At 40.7% G+C, this 13941-nt stretch overlaps 1 protein-coding gene across 7 annotated transcripts in view; it reads left to right on the top strand.

The window, feature by feature from the left end:
- Positions 1 to 1540, top strand: part of ADCYAP1R1 (ADCYAP receptor type I) — a 134059-nt gene extending 132519 nt beyond the window's left edge. For 5 of the 7 annotated variants that reach the window (XM_090143276.1, XM_090143275.1, XM_090143279.1 and 2 more), the window contains one exon: positions 1183 to 1540. In XM_090143276.1, coding sequence (XP_089999402.1) covers positions 1183 to 1392 — 210 coding nt within the window. In that variant the 3' untranslated portion in view covers positions 1393 to 1540. The remainder of the gene's footprint in view (positions 1 to 1182) is intronic. The other 2 variants (XM_090143277.1, XM_090143281.1) reach the window with 1 other exon arrangement.
- Positions 1541 to 13941: the final 12401 nt, after the last annotated feature.

Below are 13941 nucleotides of genomic sequence, written 5' to 3'. Positions count from 1 at the left end.
CAAAGATTGTGCATTGTAACCTCTGTGGTTTTTTTTTTTGTTGGTTTGGTTTGGTTTGGGAAGTGGTACTTAACCAAACTAACAGATAGATCCATACTCTATCTAATCTATTCGTATCTATACAATAACAACAAAAAAAGAAAATTAGAAGTATTAGAAGGAGAATGTAAGTTTTCCAGTTGGATTTTTCCTCCTTGCAGTTAGTGCCCATACTGTGAACGCACTTGTACGGCATGTTGGAATGTGCTGATCCATTATAATAACTGTATTAGTCTACAAAAATCTAGCAATTTCTGCTAAAGGGAAAAAGAAGTTTTGATACACAAGCTCATTGAAGGCTGGAAAAAAATGTTAGGAGGATATCTCCACATTTGTCAGTTCCTAGGTGATTTCCTTCCTAAATATGCTACAGGATACTGTTGGAAATGAGTAACCAAATGAGTAAATGTTGGTCCAAGCCAGTACAATCTTTCTTATGCTAAGTCCTTATTATCTTCTGTACTTACGTACACATCTGTTCCCCTAGAAAGATCACCAGGAAATCGGTGATAAATGAAAAGCAGAAAAATTATCAAAGTGGTTATTAATTTTTGTTTTTATTAATTTTCTAACTGGACATCTGAACACAAATTACTTTACTGTGCGGGATTTACTGTGCCCATGAGAAAAAGCTCCAGGGAAAGGAGTATTTCATAGATGTACGTGGACTCAAAAGCTGTTGTCTACTTAGAGGTGAGCTGAACACAGGAGGCAAAGTTTTCAGTAGACATGCATCCATTAACTGCAGGTGAGAGACCTTTGTGGAACAGGTTATTTGATTATTATCCATCATCTTTGGCTCTTTGCTACGTGCTTGCCACTGGCCACTGATGAAAATGAGATAATTTTCTTTTTTCAGAAAGCTAAATCAAAAACCATGTTTGAGTTAGTACCAAGCACATCTTCTAAGCACCTGTGGGCTCATCCCAAGTCATCTGAAGTCAGAAACTCAGAACCCAGGCTGCTTTCCCCACGTCATGCCTGGCACTCTTTCAGGCATGCAGAAATCACTGTAGGTTTCTCTGAAGTAAGGAGTTTAATAATAGCCTTCAAAATTGCTCTTTTTTTTTTTTTTCTTCTGAACTTGATAACTTGTCAGCATGTCCTCGAGCGGCTAAGTACATAAAAAATGACCTTTTGAAGTTTCTCCCTAAAGGTGCAATCAGAAATAAAGAGAAAATGGAGGAGCTGGAAAGTCAACCGGTATTTTGCTGTGGATTTCAAACATCGTCATCCTTCTCTAGCGAGCAGCGGAGTGAACGGGGGGACACAACTCTCCATTCTGAGCAAGAGCAGCTCTCAGATTCGGATGTCCAGCATAAATGCGGAGAATCTAGCGACATGAGCAGCTAAGGAAAACAAATCAATCAACAAGCAAACCAAAAACCATCACTTTAAAAAGAAAACAAAAAAAATAAACATTGTTTTGGTGGTGGTGTAGGCTTCCTTCCCTTCCCTTCCCTTCCCTTCCCTTCCCTTCCCTTCCCTTCCCTTCCCTTCCCTTCCCTTCCCTTCCCTTCCCTTCCCTTCCCTTCCCTTCCCTTCCCTTCCCTTCCCTTCCCTTCCCTTCCCTTCCCTTCCCTTCCCTTCCCTTCCCTTCCCTTCCCTTCCCTTCCCTTCCCTTCCCTTCCCTTCCCTTCCCTTCCCTTCCCTTCTCCTTCCCTTCCTTTCTCCTTCCCCTTCCCTTCCTTTCTCCTTCCCTTCCTTTCTCCTTCCCCTTCCCTTCCTTTCTCCATCCCCTTCCCCTTCCCCTTTCCTTACCTCCAGAACATTCTTGATGTTTGTAGAGGTGAAAAAAGTGAAGGAAGTGTATATATATATCTTTTTAACAATCACTGTAAATACACAACTGTACTCAATGCCATTAATGGAAAAGTATTTAAAAGATAAAAACAGGCCAAGCCCACTTGCTCAGTGATATACATTTCAGAGCATCTGCAAGTAATCCGTTGTCAGTCAAAAGTAACAAGTGATTGCTGTGCAGTTTTGATCTTTGGTTGCCAAACCGATCCTAATCCGTGAATGGACATAGTGGTCATTTTTCAAACTGATTTTCATTTAGTTTTGTATTTGCATTCTTTTTTTCCTAGTCGAACGTATCTTAGCCCATCACCTGACTTTTCGCATGTGAATTTCCGCGGTGTTTCTTTTTTGAGTCTTAGGATGGAGCTAACATGCTGGAGTTAATCATACCAGCCAGTTCAGGAAGAACACCAGAGCATTTAACTTCGTGGTTGGATTCAGTCAGACATACCCAAACTGCTGTGCCAATGTAAAGCTATACAGCTGTCATCAGTCGATGGGGGAACTCCAGGCAAGACCGATGGGATCAGCTGACTTTTTCCATACCCAGGGATGCTTCTGAGAATGCTTTATGTTCTATCTAAGCTGTGAGTTTTCTAAAAGGGCCATGTAGTTGAGATATATCTATATTTTTGGCAATGGTTGACTGAGAGTTGATTGGTGGATTGACTGAATTGTTTGAATAATAAAAATAACCCCTCCTTCCCACCTTAAGAACAAAAGTCAGTTCCAAGACAGCGTTTTCCTCCAGATAACCGCGAACCTTTTGCATCCATGTCCAAACACAGCATGTTTTTGTGTAGTACTGTCACGCGTCGTGGTGCCTTTGCAACCTGGCTGACTTCTACGTGTCCTGGTTCTTCCCTGCTAGAGGCACAAGAGGGACCTGGCACAATCATTTTGGAAGGTAAAAGTCTGCTTTTGCTGAGCAATCAAACTGAACAATGAGACGCTACAGAAAGAAAGGATGAAGCCTTTGGATGACTTCCCACATCTGGCGTTTTTCTCTCTCTTTGGATAATTCGTTTTAACATTGATGTTCTTACTGTTTCTCTTTGAAAACCTAAAACATTCTTTCCAACTTTGCCTTGTAGTTAAAGCCACGACTGGTGCACATCTACTTCAGTCAAATGTCGATGATGTCAATTCTTAACAAGTCTTTATACAGCTCATAAAGGCTTTGATAACTGTATTAGCTCTCTCTTCATTTTGGATTTATGAACTGATATACATATATATATCTATATATATGTGTGTGTATGTGTGTATGTGTGTGCATATATTAAAAAAAAATGAAAATGACATTTTAAATGTGAAAGTATGAACTGGAACTAATAGTAACCAGGAAATTTAAAATTCAGGCTTGTTCATTAGAGAATCATGGGAACAACAACAAAAAAAAAAAAAAAAGGAAAAGAGAATGGTTACTATGAGCTGGAGTTTTAATTTCACTGGTTTTTGTTAGTTTGGGTAAAAATGGAGTTTTAATGTCATTTTAAGTACAGGTTTTTAAGAATAACAATAGTTTCCTTATTTTTTTAAAAGGAAAAAAAGGGTCAGAAAGTTGCAAAAGAAGTATTAATTATAATACTTCACTCTTACATAGTGCTTTATGGGACATACTCTGTTCTTGGTTGTAGCAGAGTAAATGAATGTAAAAATAATTTGAAACAGGCAGAAGTGTTGAGATTGACTTCACGTCAGTACAAGATCATACTCTTTTAAGACATTTACGTTCCAGTCAGATGCAATCTACCCTGGCACAGAGGACCAGCAAAAAAAAAAATTTACATCACTTTACTTACACCCAAATGGGAGTTAGATGGTACAAATACCTTTTTTGCAGCCTTGCTGCTCTGAGAGCAGAATTTTTCCCCCTCTTCCAGACCGTGTGCAAAAAATCTCTGAAGTATTTTAACTGATAGATCAGAGTTTCCTTTTCCATTAGATTCTGCTAAAAGCTATCTGATAGGGTTCTCCAGGGAACTCTTTGCATGCCAGAAGGACACTGAAGAGGAAGAATGGCAAAGTCAGATCTATCAGGTAAATGAATACTTGGGACTTGGGAAATGAATTATCTAATATTAGATGAGCATATAATGTTTAATTTTGTATTTTCTGTAGTATGGCCTTTCAGAAAGAGTTATATTGACAATATTGTGTATTATTAAAAAAAAAAATCCTAAAAATATATTTTGCATGAATAGCTGATGGCTAATTTTCAAGCATTAATAAATTCAAAACTTTGGGAGGGGGGGGGAAAGGAATTAAATAACTGTCTCTGGTTGGAGAATTTTTCCACGTTTCAGTCCAGAGCAAGAATGCGTGTTTTATAATTTTCATTTTGAGTTTTATTTGACTTTGTTTTATATTATTTTACTTGATTGAGGCTTTTTCTGAGCTTCCTTTTGGATTCTGCTGTTTTCCTTCCTGTTCTGCAGTGCTCTGAAATTTGAGTTGGTGGAACTCAGTCCAGTGCCTTATGGGCATGTGTCCACAACACCAAAACCACCTTTCAGTCATGCACAATGGAGACCGGGTCCTCAGCTATGTTAGAATCAGTACAGAAAAACATTGCTATTGTTAGAACAAAGCCACTTCACTTTGGCTTGGAGTTTGGCTTCAGCGCAGTATTAGTTATCGCTGTTTTTGTATTCTCAGCAAGAGAGGCCAAGGACTGAATAGTCCCGAAGACTTGGACTTGCCTCTTACAGAGCCAGTGCTCTGGAGCAAGGCGAGTTGGAGGGCAGTGGAGAGGAAATGTCTGCCATTGCAATCCCTGTGTTTGCTGTTCATTGGACAAATTGAAGCCCTTGGTACCTTTCACCAGCACTGAATTTATGAGAAGAACTAATATATCTCTACATATCTAATATATACTATATTATACAAACAACCCCTTCTATTATGATTTCTTTTTGTTGAAAGTATTGATACGCTTGCAAAAACTGTTCATAGAATCATAGAATGGCCTGGGTTGAAAAAGAGCTGAAAGATCATCTAGTTTCAACCCCCCTGCCATGGGCAGGGTTGCCAGCCATCAGACCAGGCTGCCCAGAGCCACATCCAGCCTGGCTTTGTTCCCCTTATTCAGTCTGACTTTTTCATTGTTACTGGAAAGATCACGCTTCAGGTGTACAGAGTTATCTAAACCAGGTTCTGATGTTCTTTGTGTTGAATGTAAGCTGAAATGTTGGACGCGTGCAGCCACCGCTCACAGTGGCTGCCATGTCTCTTCATTCCAGAATGGAAGAAACCCAAAGGTGGTTTGCTTCTAGGTGTCTGTAAATATCAATTGAGTGCAACTGTGCTTTGTTTGATTTTCACTGTGACAAATGGAGCTAGAAAGGCATATGCTATTAACAGTATGTAATTAAAAGAGAAACAAAAGTGTGCAGTGCTCCTTGAGCCATTTTTTTCTACCATGTCCATAATATATTTCTAGTCTAATTTTCTTCATGTTTGTAACTGTTCAGAAGCCTGCTGTACTGCATCTTTTGTGAGTATTTACTGTTTTATTATTGACTTTTTGATGTGGAGTGCTGGTATGACAGAGCAATTAACATCCCAAAATGAAAACTAAGATGTGTGTTTCAAAAGGCTTGTTTTCTTGTTGCCTGGTGAGCTCAGCTCTTTCTGCCTTCACCTGTATGTGTTCAGCAGTGGGTGCTTTTATTTCATACAAGAAGTGTACCCAAGTTATTCTGCTTTGTGTAAGTGCTTGTATCTGAAAAACAGGTGTTCAAATGTGGTGGTGGGAAAAGGGAGAAAGATGCAAGCAGTGAAATTCACGTGTTGTATTTGGTGTCCAGCTCCTCTTTTTCAGCAGCTGTTCATCACAGAAAGAAAAGAACCAAGTGTGGCAACCACATACTTAGTTCTATTTACTAAATGATAGAAGTGGGCAGGAAGTGACTTGGCTGATAATTTGAGATAACACTTGTAAAAATGAATTCTCCTTGGACTTTCTCCACCATCAATGGCAAGTAGGAAAAATCTTCCAGATAGATTAGTAGAGCAGCTCCTTAATCACTTACTCAGAGCACAGCCGGGTTCTTAGTCCTCTTCAGAAGTAACAAGAAGGGTATGGATCATCAGCCTTTGTGCACTGACTTTTTTGCCCAAGATCCAGCAGAGTTTTTACCAATTAATATGATAACTGATACGATAGAGAAATGGATTTCGAAGTGCTCCACAGCCCAGGGGAATGAATTCAGCAGGTTTTTTTTGCAGGCCACTTTCTGTTTCCAGATACATTCAAGCCAGCTGGAGCAATTATATTTTGGCCAATGTAGAATGTTAGAGAATCACAGAATTGTAGGTGTTGGAAGGGACCTCAGGAGATCCTCAGTCCAACCGTCCTTAAAGCAGTTCCCTTAAGGAGGTTGCATGGGTTGGTGTCCAGATGGGTCTTGAATATCTCCAGAGAAGGAGATTTCACCACCTCTCTGGGCAGCCTGTGCCAGTGCTATCACATTCATATGGAATTTCCTATGTTCCAGTTTATGCCCTTTGCCCTTCGTTCAATCACTGGGCAGTGGTGAGAAGAGCCTGGTCCCATCCATTTGATCCCCACCCTTCAGAAACTGATCAGAATTGATCAGATCCCTCTCAACCTCCTCTAGGTGCACAGCACAGGGCTCACAGCCTGTCCTGTCATCAGAAGGTGCTCCAGGTCCCCACCATCTTTGCAGCCCTCCACTGGCCTCTCTCCAGCAGTTCCCTGTCCACCTGAAACTGGGGAGCCCAGCACTGGGTGGCCTACCCAAGCAGAGCAGAGGGGAGAATCACCTTCCTTGTCCTGCTGGCCATGCTCTGTATAATACATGCAGGAACGATGGACCTTCTTGGCCACCAGGGCACACTGCTGGCTCATGATCAACCACTGGTCAATGCTTGGTCAACTGTTGGTCAACCATTGGTCAACCTGGGTACCACTGGCCTTCTTGGCCAACAGGGCACATTGCTGACTTATGGTAAACTGTTGGTTACCTGCACGCCCACATCTTTCTCTTTTTGACACTGTAGGTATCAACCTTCCTTTTTAAAATTCGGTAACAGTTTTATTTTTCTCACCTGTCACTCATTGGAAAGTTACTGTAAAACTCCTGGCAGTGAGAAACATTTTTCTAATTTCCAAATTGAAATAACTCGTGGCTTGCTTTTGCTCTTCTTCAAACTAGTCTTGCCTCCAGTTCATTTCACACTTCTTTAAATATGAATAGCTTTATTTCACATAAAGTCATAGAGTCATAGAATGGTTTGGGTTGGAAAGGACCTCAAAAGTCATCTGATTCCACTTCCCTTTCTGTGGGCAGGATTGCCAACTACTAGATCAGACTGACTGCTCAGGAACTCATCAAGCCCGTTGGTTTAAATTATTTCTCAATAGTGTTTCAGAGATAATTGCTAATGGCAGTAGTCGTCAGTCAGTGGAGATTTCAGAGTCCATAGACTGTTCATGAAATGTCAGTGAAGGATCATTAAGGAATATAAATTAATACATTATATAGAGCAATGGAAGTTTGTAAGGTTTCTGAAGGACCTTTGTCTTACCCGTGATTATTTAAAGGCTCCCACAGACCAAAAAAAGATTGAAAACCTGCTGAAAGCTGATGGTGAGTTGTTATGAGCTGTTTTCTTCAAATCTGATGACTGTATTGAGTTTCTCAGCTTTCTGCATACAGCACTATTCAGTCTATGATGAACTCCTCAGTGCCTCCCATTGAACATATACTCTGAAAAATGGTGGAGAAGAGCTGGCAAGGAGAGCATGACTACTGTTGGTCATCTCTAATCACAAGGACTATTAAATCCTGCTATTGTTCAACAAATTAAACTTCTCCCCACTTTGAGTGCGTGATTTCATGTTATTAAGACTCTCTTTTCCAGTCTTGAGGTTTGATCATATGAACAAAGTTTCCAAAGAAATTAGGGCATATAAAATCATTTGCTCTCTGTCTGATTGTGGTCATGTGATACGCGTTTCTGTGTCCAGAAAAAAAAAAATAAAAAATCATGGTATATAGTATACATGCAGTGAAAAAAGACTTTTTAGGAGTTGGGCACGTGTAGCCTGTTCAGAATTGTATTTAAGAGTAATGTTGGGAAGATACGGAGTGTGAGATAACAGTTAATGATGATCTGATGGTAAATTCCATACATATCTGTAGTAATAAACTACATTTGGCTAAATACACATTGTACTTTGTGTATGGAAACTCACCGGCAGGGCTTAAACAATGTTTTGAACCTTGTGATCCTTTCACTTTCTTATGATTAATATCACAAATTCCTATCGGCTTTCTTTCGGGGTTCATCCACGTGAAGAATTACTGTGTGATATGACAATATGTGACACTCTCCAGTGTCTGAAATGACTTAGGCTTCTGGAATTTGCCTTTTCTGATGGACTTTGTCCTTGCAGAAGAGTCTGAAGAGGCCTTTGTATACCAACATAATCTGTAAAAACAAATACTTAGCGTGTTCATTCTTATCCCCTTCTTTTTGTCAATTTAGTGGCAACAAAATATCCCGTAGCTCTGAGATCTTATCATATGGAAAGTTGTATTTTGGCTTTTGACTGTGTCAAGGTACAAACATACTGGCCTGTTGGGTCTAATACTTATTTTTTTGGGGGGTCAAAACTGGTTTAACTGGTAATGGGATCTGGGGTTATACAGCTTTGTTACGAGGTGGAAAAACATTTATCAATTGCTGGTTTCTAACTTTTTTTTTGTGTGTGTGTTCTGAAAAATTGTTTTTAACATGTAAACTGCTGTAGATGACACAATAAATGTATTATCATTTTGTATAAGTCCATTCTAATATAAAATTACATCAAAGAGAGCTTTTTGGAACTCATGGAGAAGGAGTCTCTGGATTCTGCTTGGCAAAGTTAGTCCTGGAGTAACCGGTCATGAAGTCTTTACTGTTGGTGGTCTGTGCATGTTTTTCCTTCACCATCAATTAGTTGAGTTGTGCTGGGAGGATGTTTAACTCACTATGTAAATATCAAGGATGCATATAGCCTAATATGGCCAAAAAATGAATGCAACACGCTATCTGTTATACCTAATAATCTCTGAGGTTCTAAAATGTAAACCACAGATCCTTTGGGGCCTGTGTATTATTTCTAAGGGGTCAAAGCAAGAAAAGAAAAACTCATAAACGGGCATCACTGGGCAGTAGGGTCCACCACAGCCCTTGTGAGGGAACAAGGAGACCAGATTCAAACAAGTGTCCATCAAGCAAGTTTGTGATGACAAGGTAGGTGGAAGGCAGGTCACGATGTCGGGCTGTGGGTCAGACCCAAAGCAGCAGGCCCATGGTGGGAAAGGACTGTGGCAGATCTGGAGATCAACATCCTATGGTGTTGCTTTAGGAACTGGAATGAAATGGGGTTCAAGGTCCATGGTCAGACTGGGGGAAGCCCTGTTAAAAATATGTGAGTCATTATTTTTCTGTGTCATTATGAATGAACACAGAATCATATCATAGAATTATAGGATCGCCAAGGTTGGAAGAGACCTCCAGGATCATCCAGTCCAACCATCCACCTTCACCAATATTTCCCACTAAACCATGTTTCATCAGTACAATTTTTATTTAGCAGGGCACAGTCATCAAATTCTATCTGGGAGTTTCTATTGACTCTTCCAGTAGTTGAGCAGTGAGTAACTACTGGACTTCCAAACAGCTGGATGCATCTTGACATTTCAGATTTTAGTCACACAAGCATTAGTTGAGCTTGACTCCTCTAAAATCTGTTTTTAATCTTAACACAACAAGGGTATTTATTCAACCACTTTGCAACATGGCCTGAGGATGAGTTTTCCAGACAGGAATCATTTTTGTACAGTAGATGACAAGAGAGTAATAAGATGCTGTTAATGCAAGCACATGGTTAAGCCAATTGCAAGGAAGCTATGATGCTCCTGTAGTAGGCTTTATATATGGCATTGAGTTTATGTAATGGAGTTGGGCTACAGGAACTGGTAGACATGTATACGTGTGCTGGACTTTCAAACTGTCCAAAAATCAATCACCTCTATTGGACAGTGCAGATGTCTTGGATCTCTCAAGACATATCAGATGGCATTCAATAGTTGTATTCATACAGCCAAATCTAAACCTAGATCAATAGCCATTTATAGACAGTTATATGGTTGGCCAAATGTAAGTGATCACTTTGGCTCATGGGTTTCACTAACTGTGGCTTAAACATCTAAATCCTGTAGGTGCTACAACATACAGACACTTACGTTTAGCATCATAACCTGTGGGATGAATTCCACCAATTCATTTACAGACAGTATTGCTTTGTTACCTCAGAACATACTTGTCCTGAAGAAGATAATTTTCTCTCATACTTCTAAAACAATTGGCTGTCTTTCAATTAGTATGACATTGACTGAAACTCCACTCACTGTGGAATGTAAGAATGGTTTTCATAAGGCAGAGCTTTAGAAATTTACAACGGCTTTGGCCATCCTCAACCACCTTTATCAGCAGTGAATATCTGCTTGAGGATGAGATGAGCCAAGGCCTGGTCTCCAGAGATTGTATCTATCAGCTACCTGCTGATTTTAAGTGGAGAATAGCTCAGAGACATTGCCAACATCAGCTTTCAATGAGAGGTAACTCTATAGAATCATGGAGCCAATAAGGTTAGAAAAGACCTTCAAGATCATCCAGTCCAACTGTCCACCTACTGCTAATACTGCCCACTGACCATGTCCTTCAGTGCCACGTCTCCATGGTTCTTGAACACCTCCAGGAATGGTGACTTCGCCACCTCCCTGGGCAGCCCATTCCTGGTCCTGACACTGTTGGAGAAGTTTTTCCTGATATCCAACTTGAACCTCCCCTGGTACAACTTGAGGCCATTCCCTCTTGTCCTATCCCATGTACTCAGTTTATACTAAACATGTTTAAATGATAGACTTCAGCAATGTCCACTCTAAAAATCCAAATCCCACTTTTACGATGTCTTGGCTGACTCTGATCCCAGGATGGGATCATAATACATAAATACTGATGTGCCCATCAGTTGTTGACTCCAGTTCCTCCATTCGGATCTTTTTCTGGCAATAATCAGACTAAATGTTTTTCAAGCACACGGCTTTCATTTTGTTTTCCTTTGTTTTGCTGGGTTTATTTTTTAATTTTTTTAATTTTCTAATTTTCTATTTTTTAGATACCTTCTGCTGTTTCTCTGCGCTGCTCTGAAGGTTCAGGTGTGGGTGGATTATGCAGACTTGGGAATTCAAACCTGGGGAAGCTCAGCATGGGCAGAGGAGGCAAGCTGCCTTCATGGGGGACCTTTTTTAATTTGGAGTCCACACAGTCAAGTTTTCAGGAAAAAAAAAATGCTGACACTGTAAGAGTTCAAAATCTGCTCTTAGTGAGAAGTTTCAGTCACTTCATCAATCTGTCTCTGTTACAATCCCAAGAGAAATGGATGAAACTGCTGCTTTCAATCTTCCCAGCTGTTCGCACAATTTGCAAAGTGATTTTAAAATAATATCCAAAGAGTTAAATTGTGTCAAAGATGCCAGGCAATTAGAGGAAGACATCTTTTCCCAGCTGATATGCTTAATGATCATAGAATCGTCAAGGCTGGAAAAGATCTCTAATATCATCTAGTCCAACCATCAACCCATCCCCACTGACCATGGCCCTCTATGCCACAAATCATGGACTTCAGGATGTCTATCCAAAACCACCTGCCTGGCAGGCAGAGCTTTTTCCCAGTTGGATTTCCAATGGGTGTTACCTTGTAGCATGCAAGTCCATGCCAAAACAGACAAAAAAACTCCCCCCCAAAATCCCTGGGACCGCTCTACTTTTGCAGCCCCAGCAAAGCATCTCTCAGATGCTGTTTCCCCTCTTGGTCTATTGCTTCTGCTCCTAGAGTGGGGAAAATCTCACAGCTCTCTTCATAACAACCCCCTTATTTGAGGAGATATTTATGGACCCTTATGCTAAAACAGAGGTGTTAAAGCCAAACTCCTTTTAGGTTGTGTGAAGACCTACAAAGAGAGACCTAAAATGTGAGCAGTGTTTCATTCTCGTTATGAGCGAGCCATGTCCTGCTTCCAACTTGCCAATATAAGACAGCAATGAGGTAATTTACTGAAAGAACAACTTTCAGATCAGTCTGACATTCGGAAGAGGGCAAATCTGTGCTGTGAGCAGCAAGCAGTGCTTGAGCACAATGCTCAGTGGTCACTGTGCACATTCAGCACAGCCTGTGCGCCACGAGGCGGCAGTGCCTTCCCATAGATGGCACAGAACTGTTTGATGGCCTTTGTGACAACTGCCTTCACTGCCCTGGGATGAAGCAGTACATCCCTAGCACATTCCTTATCATGCACACATCATCACCCACATCAAGTCATTATCTCAGAAGCGTTTGCACTCCTTGAGATTATCAGCCTCGTCACCAGGTTTTCCCAAGCATGCCCTTCTGCAAATTATGCAGTCAATGGTTTTTTTTTTCATATGTGCAGAATAACTTAATATAACCCTCAATTCCAGCTTATGGCCTACACAGCCTGTTCTAAAATCATAGAATCATAGGATGGTTCACTTTGGAAGGGATCTCTAAAGGCCATCTGGTCCCACTCCCTGCAGTGCACAGGGACACCCACAGCTCCACCAGTGCTCTCAGCCCATCCCCTGACTGCGGGTGTCTGCAGGGATGGGCACCACCACCCCTCACTGCAACCTGTGCAGTGCCTCACTACCATTACAGTAAAAGACATCTTCCTTAAGTGCAATCCAAATCTGCCCTCTTAGTTTGAAACCATTTCTTCGTGCCCCATCACAACAGATCCTGCTACAGGGTATGTCCCCTTCTTACTTAAAATGTTTGAAAATACAAGACATGGAAATGCTGAAAGCATAAAGAGGGATGCAGGAACTTTCTCCACAAGGTCCAGGCAGATCATATAGCTTAAGTTGCTGGAGAACATCTGAGGTACTGTGTTGGTTCTCTGTGAGATGAGTTCCTGTTCCTGGATCCTTGGTCCAGCACAGAATCTTGTAATAAAGGGAAGGGATATGTAGTGCATATGGCTGGTCTGAAAGACAAATGCAGGTCATTCTGGGAGCTCAACTGGGAAGTGGGAATTGCTGTGTAACACAAGGGGGCTCATACATTCACCAAATAAGCCACGAAGATGGGTGAAAGACAAAATAATGGGGGGAATTGTTCTGGGAGCAGAAATTTCCAAAACATCAAACCTCACGACAGTTTTTAAGTGTGAGTTTGGTGTGAGTCTTTGTTTTTTGAGGAAATGTTCTCAGGTTAGTCAAAAGGAGAAGCATAATTCACTCCAACTTTGCTAATTCCAAAAGCAGAGGAAAAGAAACGGTGTGCCTGTTCCTTCATATGTCATACAACTCAACGCTGTTCAGTGCAACTATTGCCTAGAGAGAACATTCATAAGTAGTAAGATATCTGAACATAAATTTATAGAAGCAGGCTACCACAGAGTTGCATCTTGATGACTGCATCTTGGAAGGGGAGTACGACATTAACTGAAGCTTCATGATCAAGGTTCTATAATGTAAATATTCTCTTGGGTAAAGAGGTCATAATTATTTATACTCATTGGCTTCAGATCTGTGTAACAATAGCAAACACAATTACAACACCCTGCGGCAGGGGGGTTGGAGCTTGATGATCCTTGGGATCCCTTCCAACCCAACCCAACATGATTCTGTGATTCTATGATTGTTGTTGTGTTTTTTTGTTTGTTTGTTTTTCTTTAAAGTCCCAAAGGAAACACAGAAACTGATATAAGACACAAACACAACAGTTTTAATTATCACTTATATTTTATAGATGTAAATCACACAACTGTGTTCAAGTCACTGTGCTACACAATGTGCTTATCACGGGAGCCAGGTTCACTTCTACAAGCAAAACTAATAGCTTGTCTACAAGCAAAATTAATAGCACTATTAGTGATCAGAACCGACAAGGTAACACCTTGTGCAAAGCATGTGATTCATTGGGACAGAGGAGTTACATGCCTAAGCAATAAAGGAGTGGTCTGAATTATGCGTATAGAAACATTTGTCTCTGCT

This window comes from Phasianus colchicus, chromosome 6, assembly GCF_987193195.1.
Source record: "Phasianus colchicus chromosome 6, bPhaCol1.hap1.1, whole genome shotgun sequence".
NCBI lineage: Eukaryota > Metazoa > Chordata > Aves > Galliformes > Phasianidae > Phasianus > Phasianus colchicus.
This window is presented reverse-complemented; position numbering and strand designations above follow the sequence as displayed.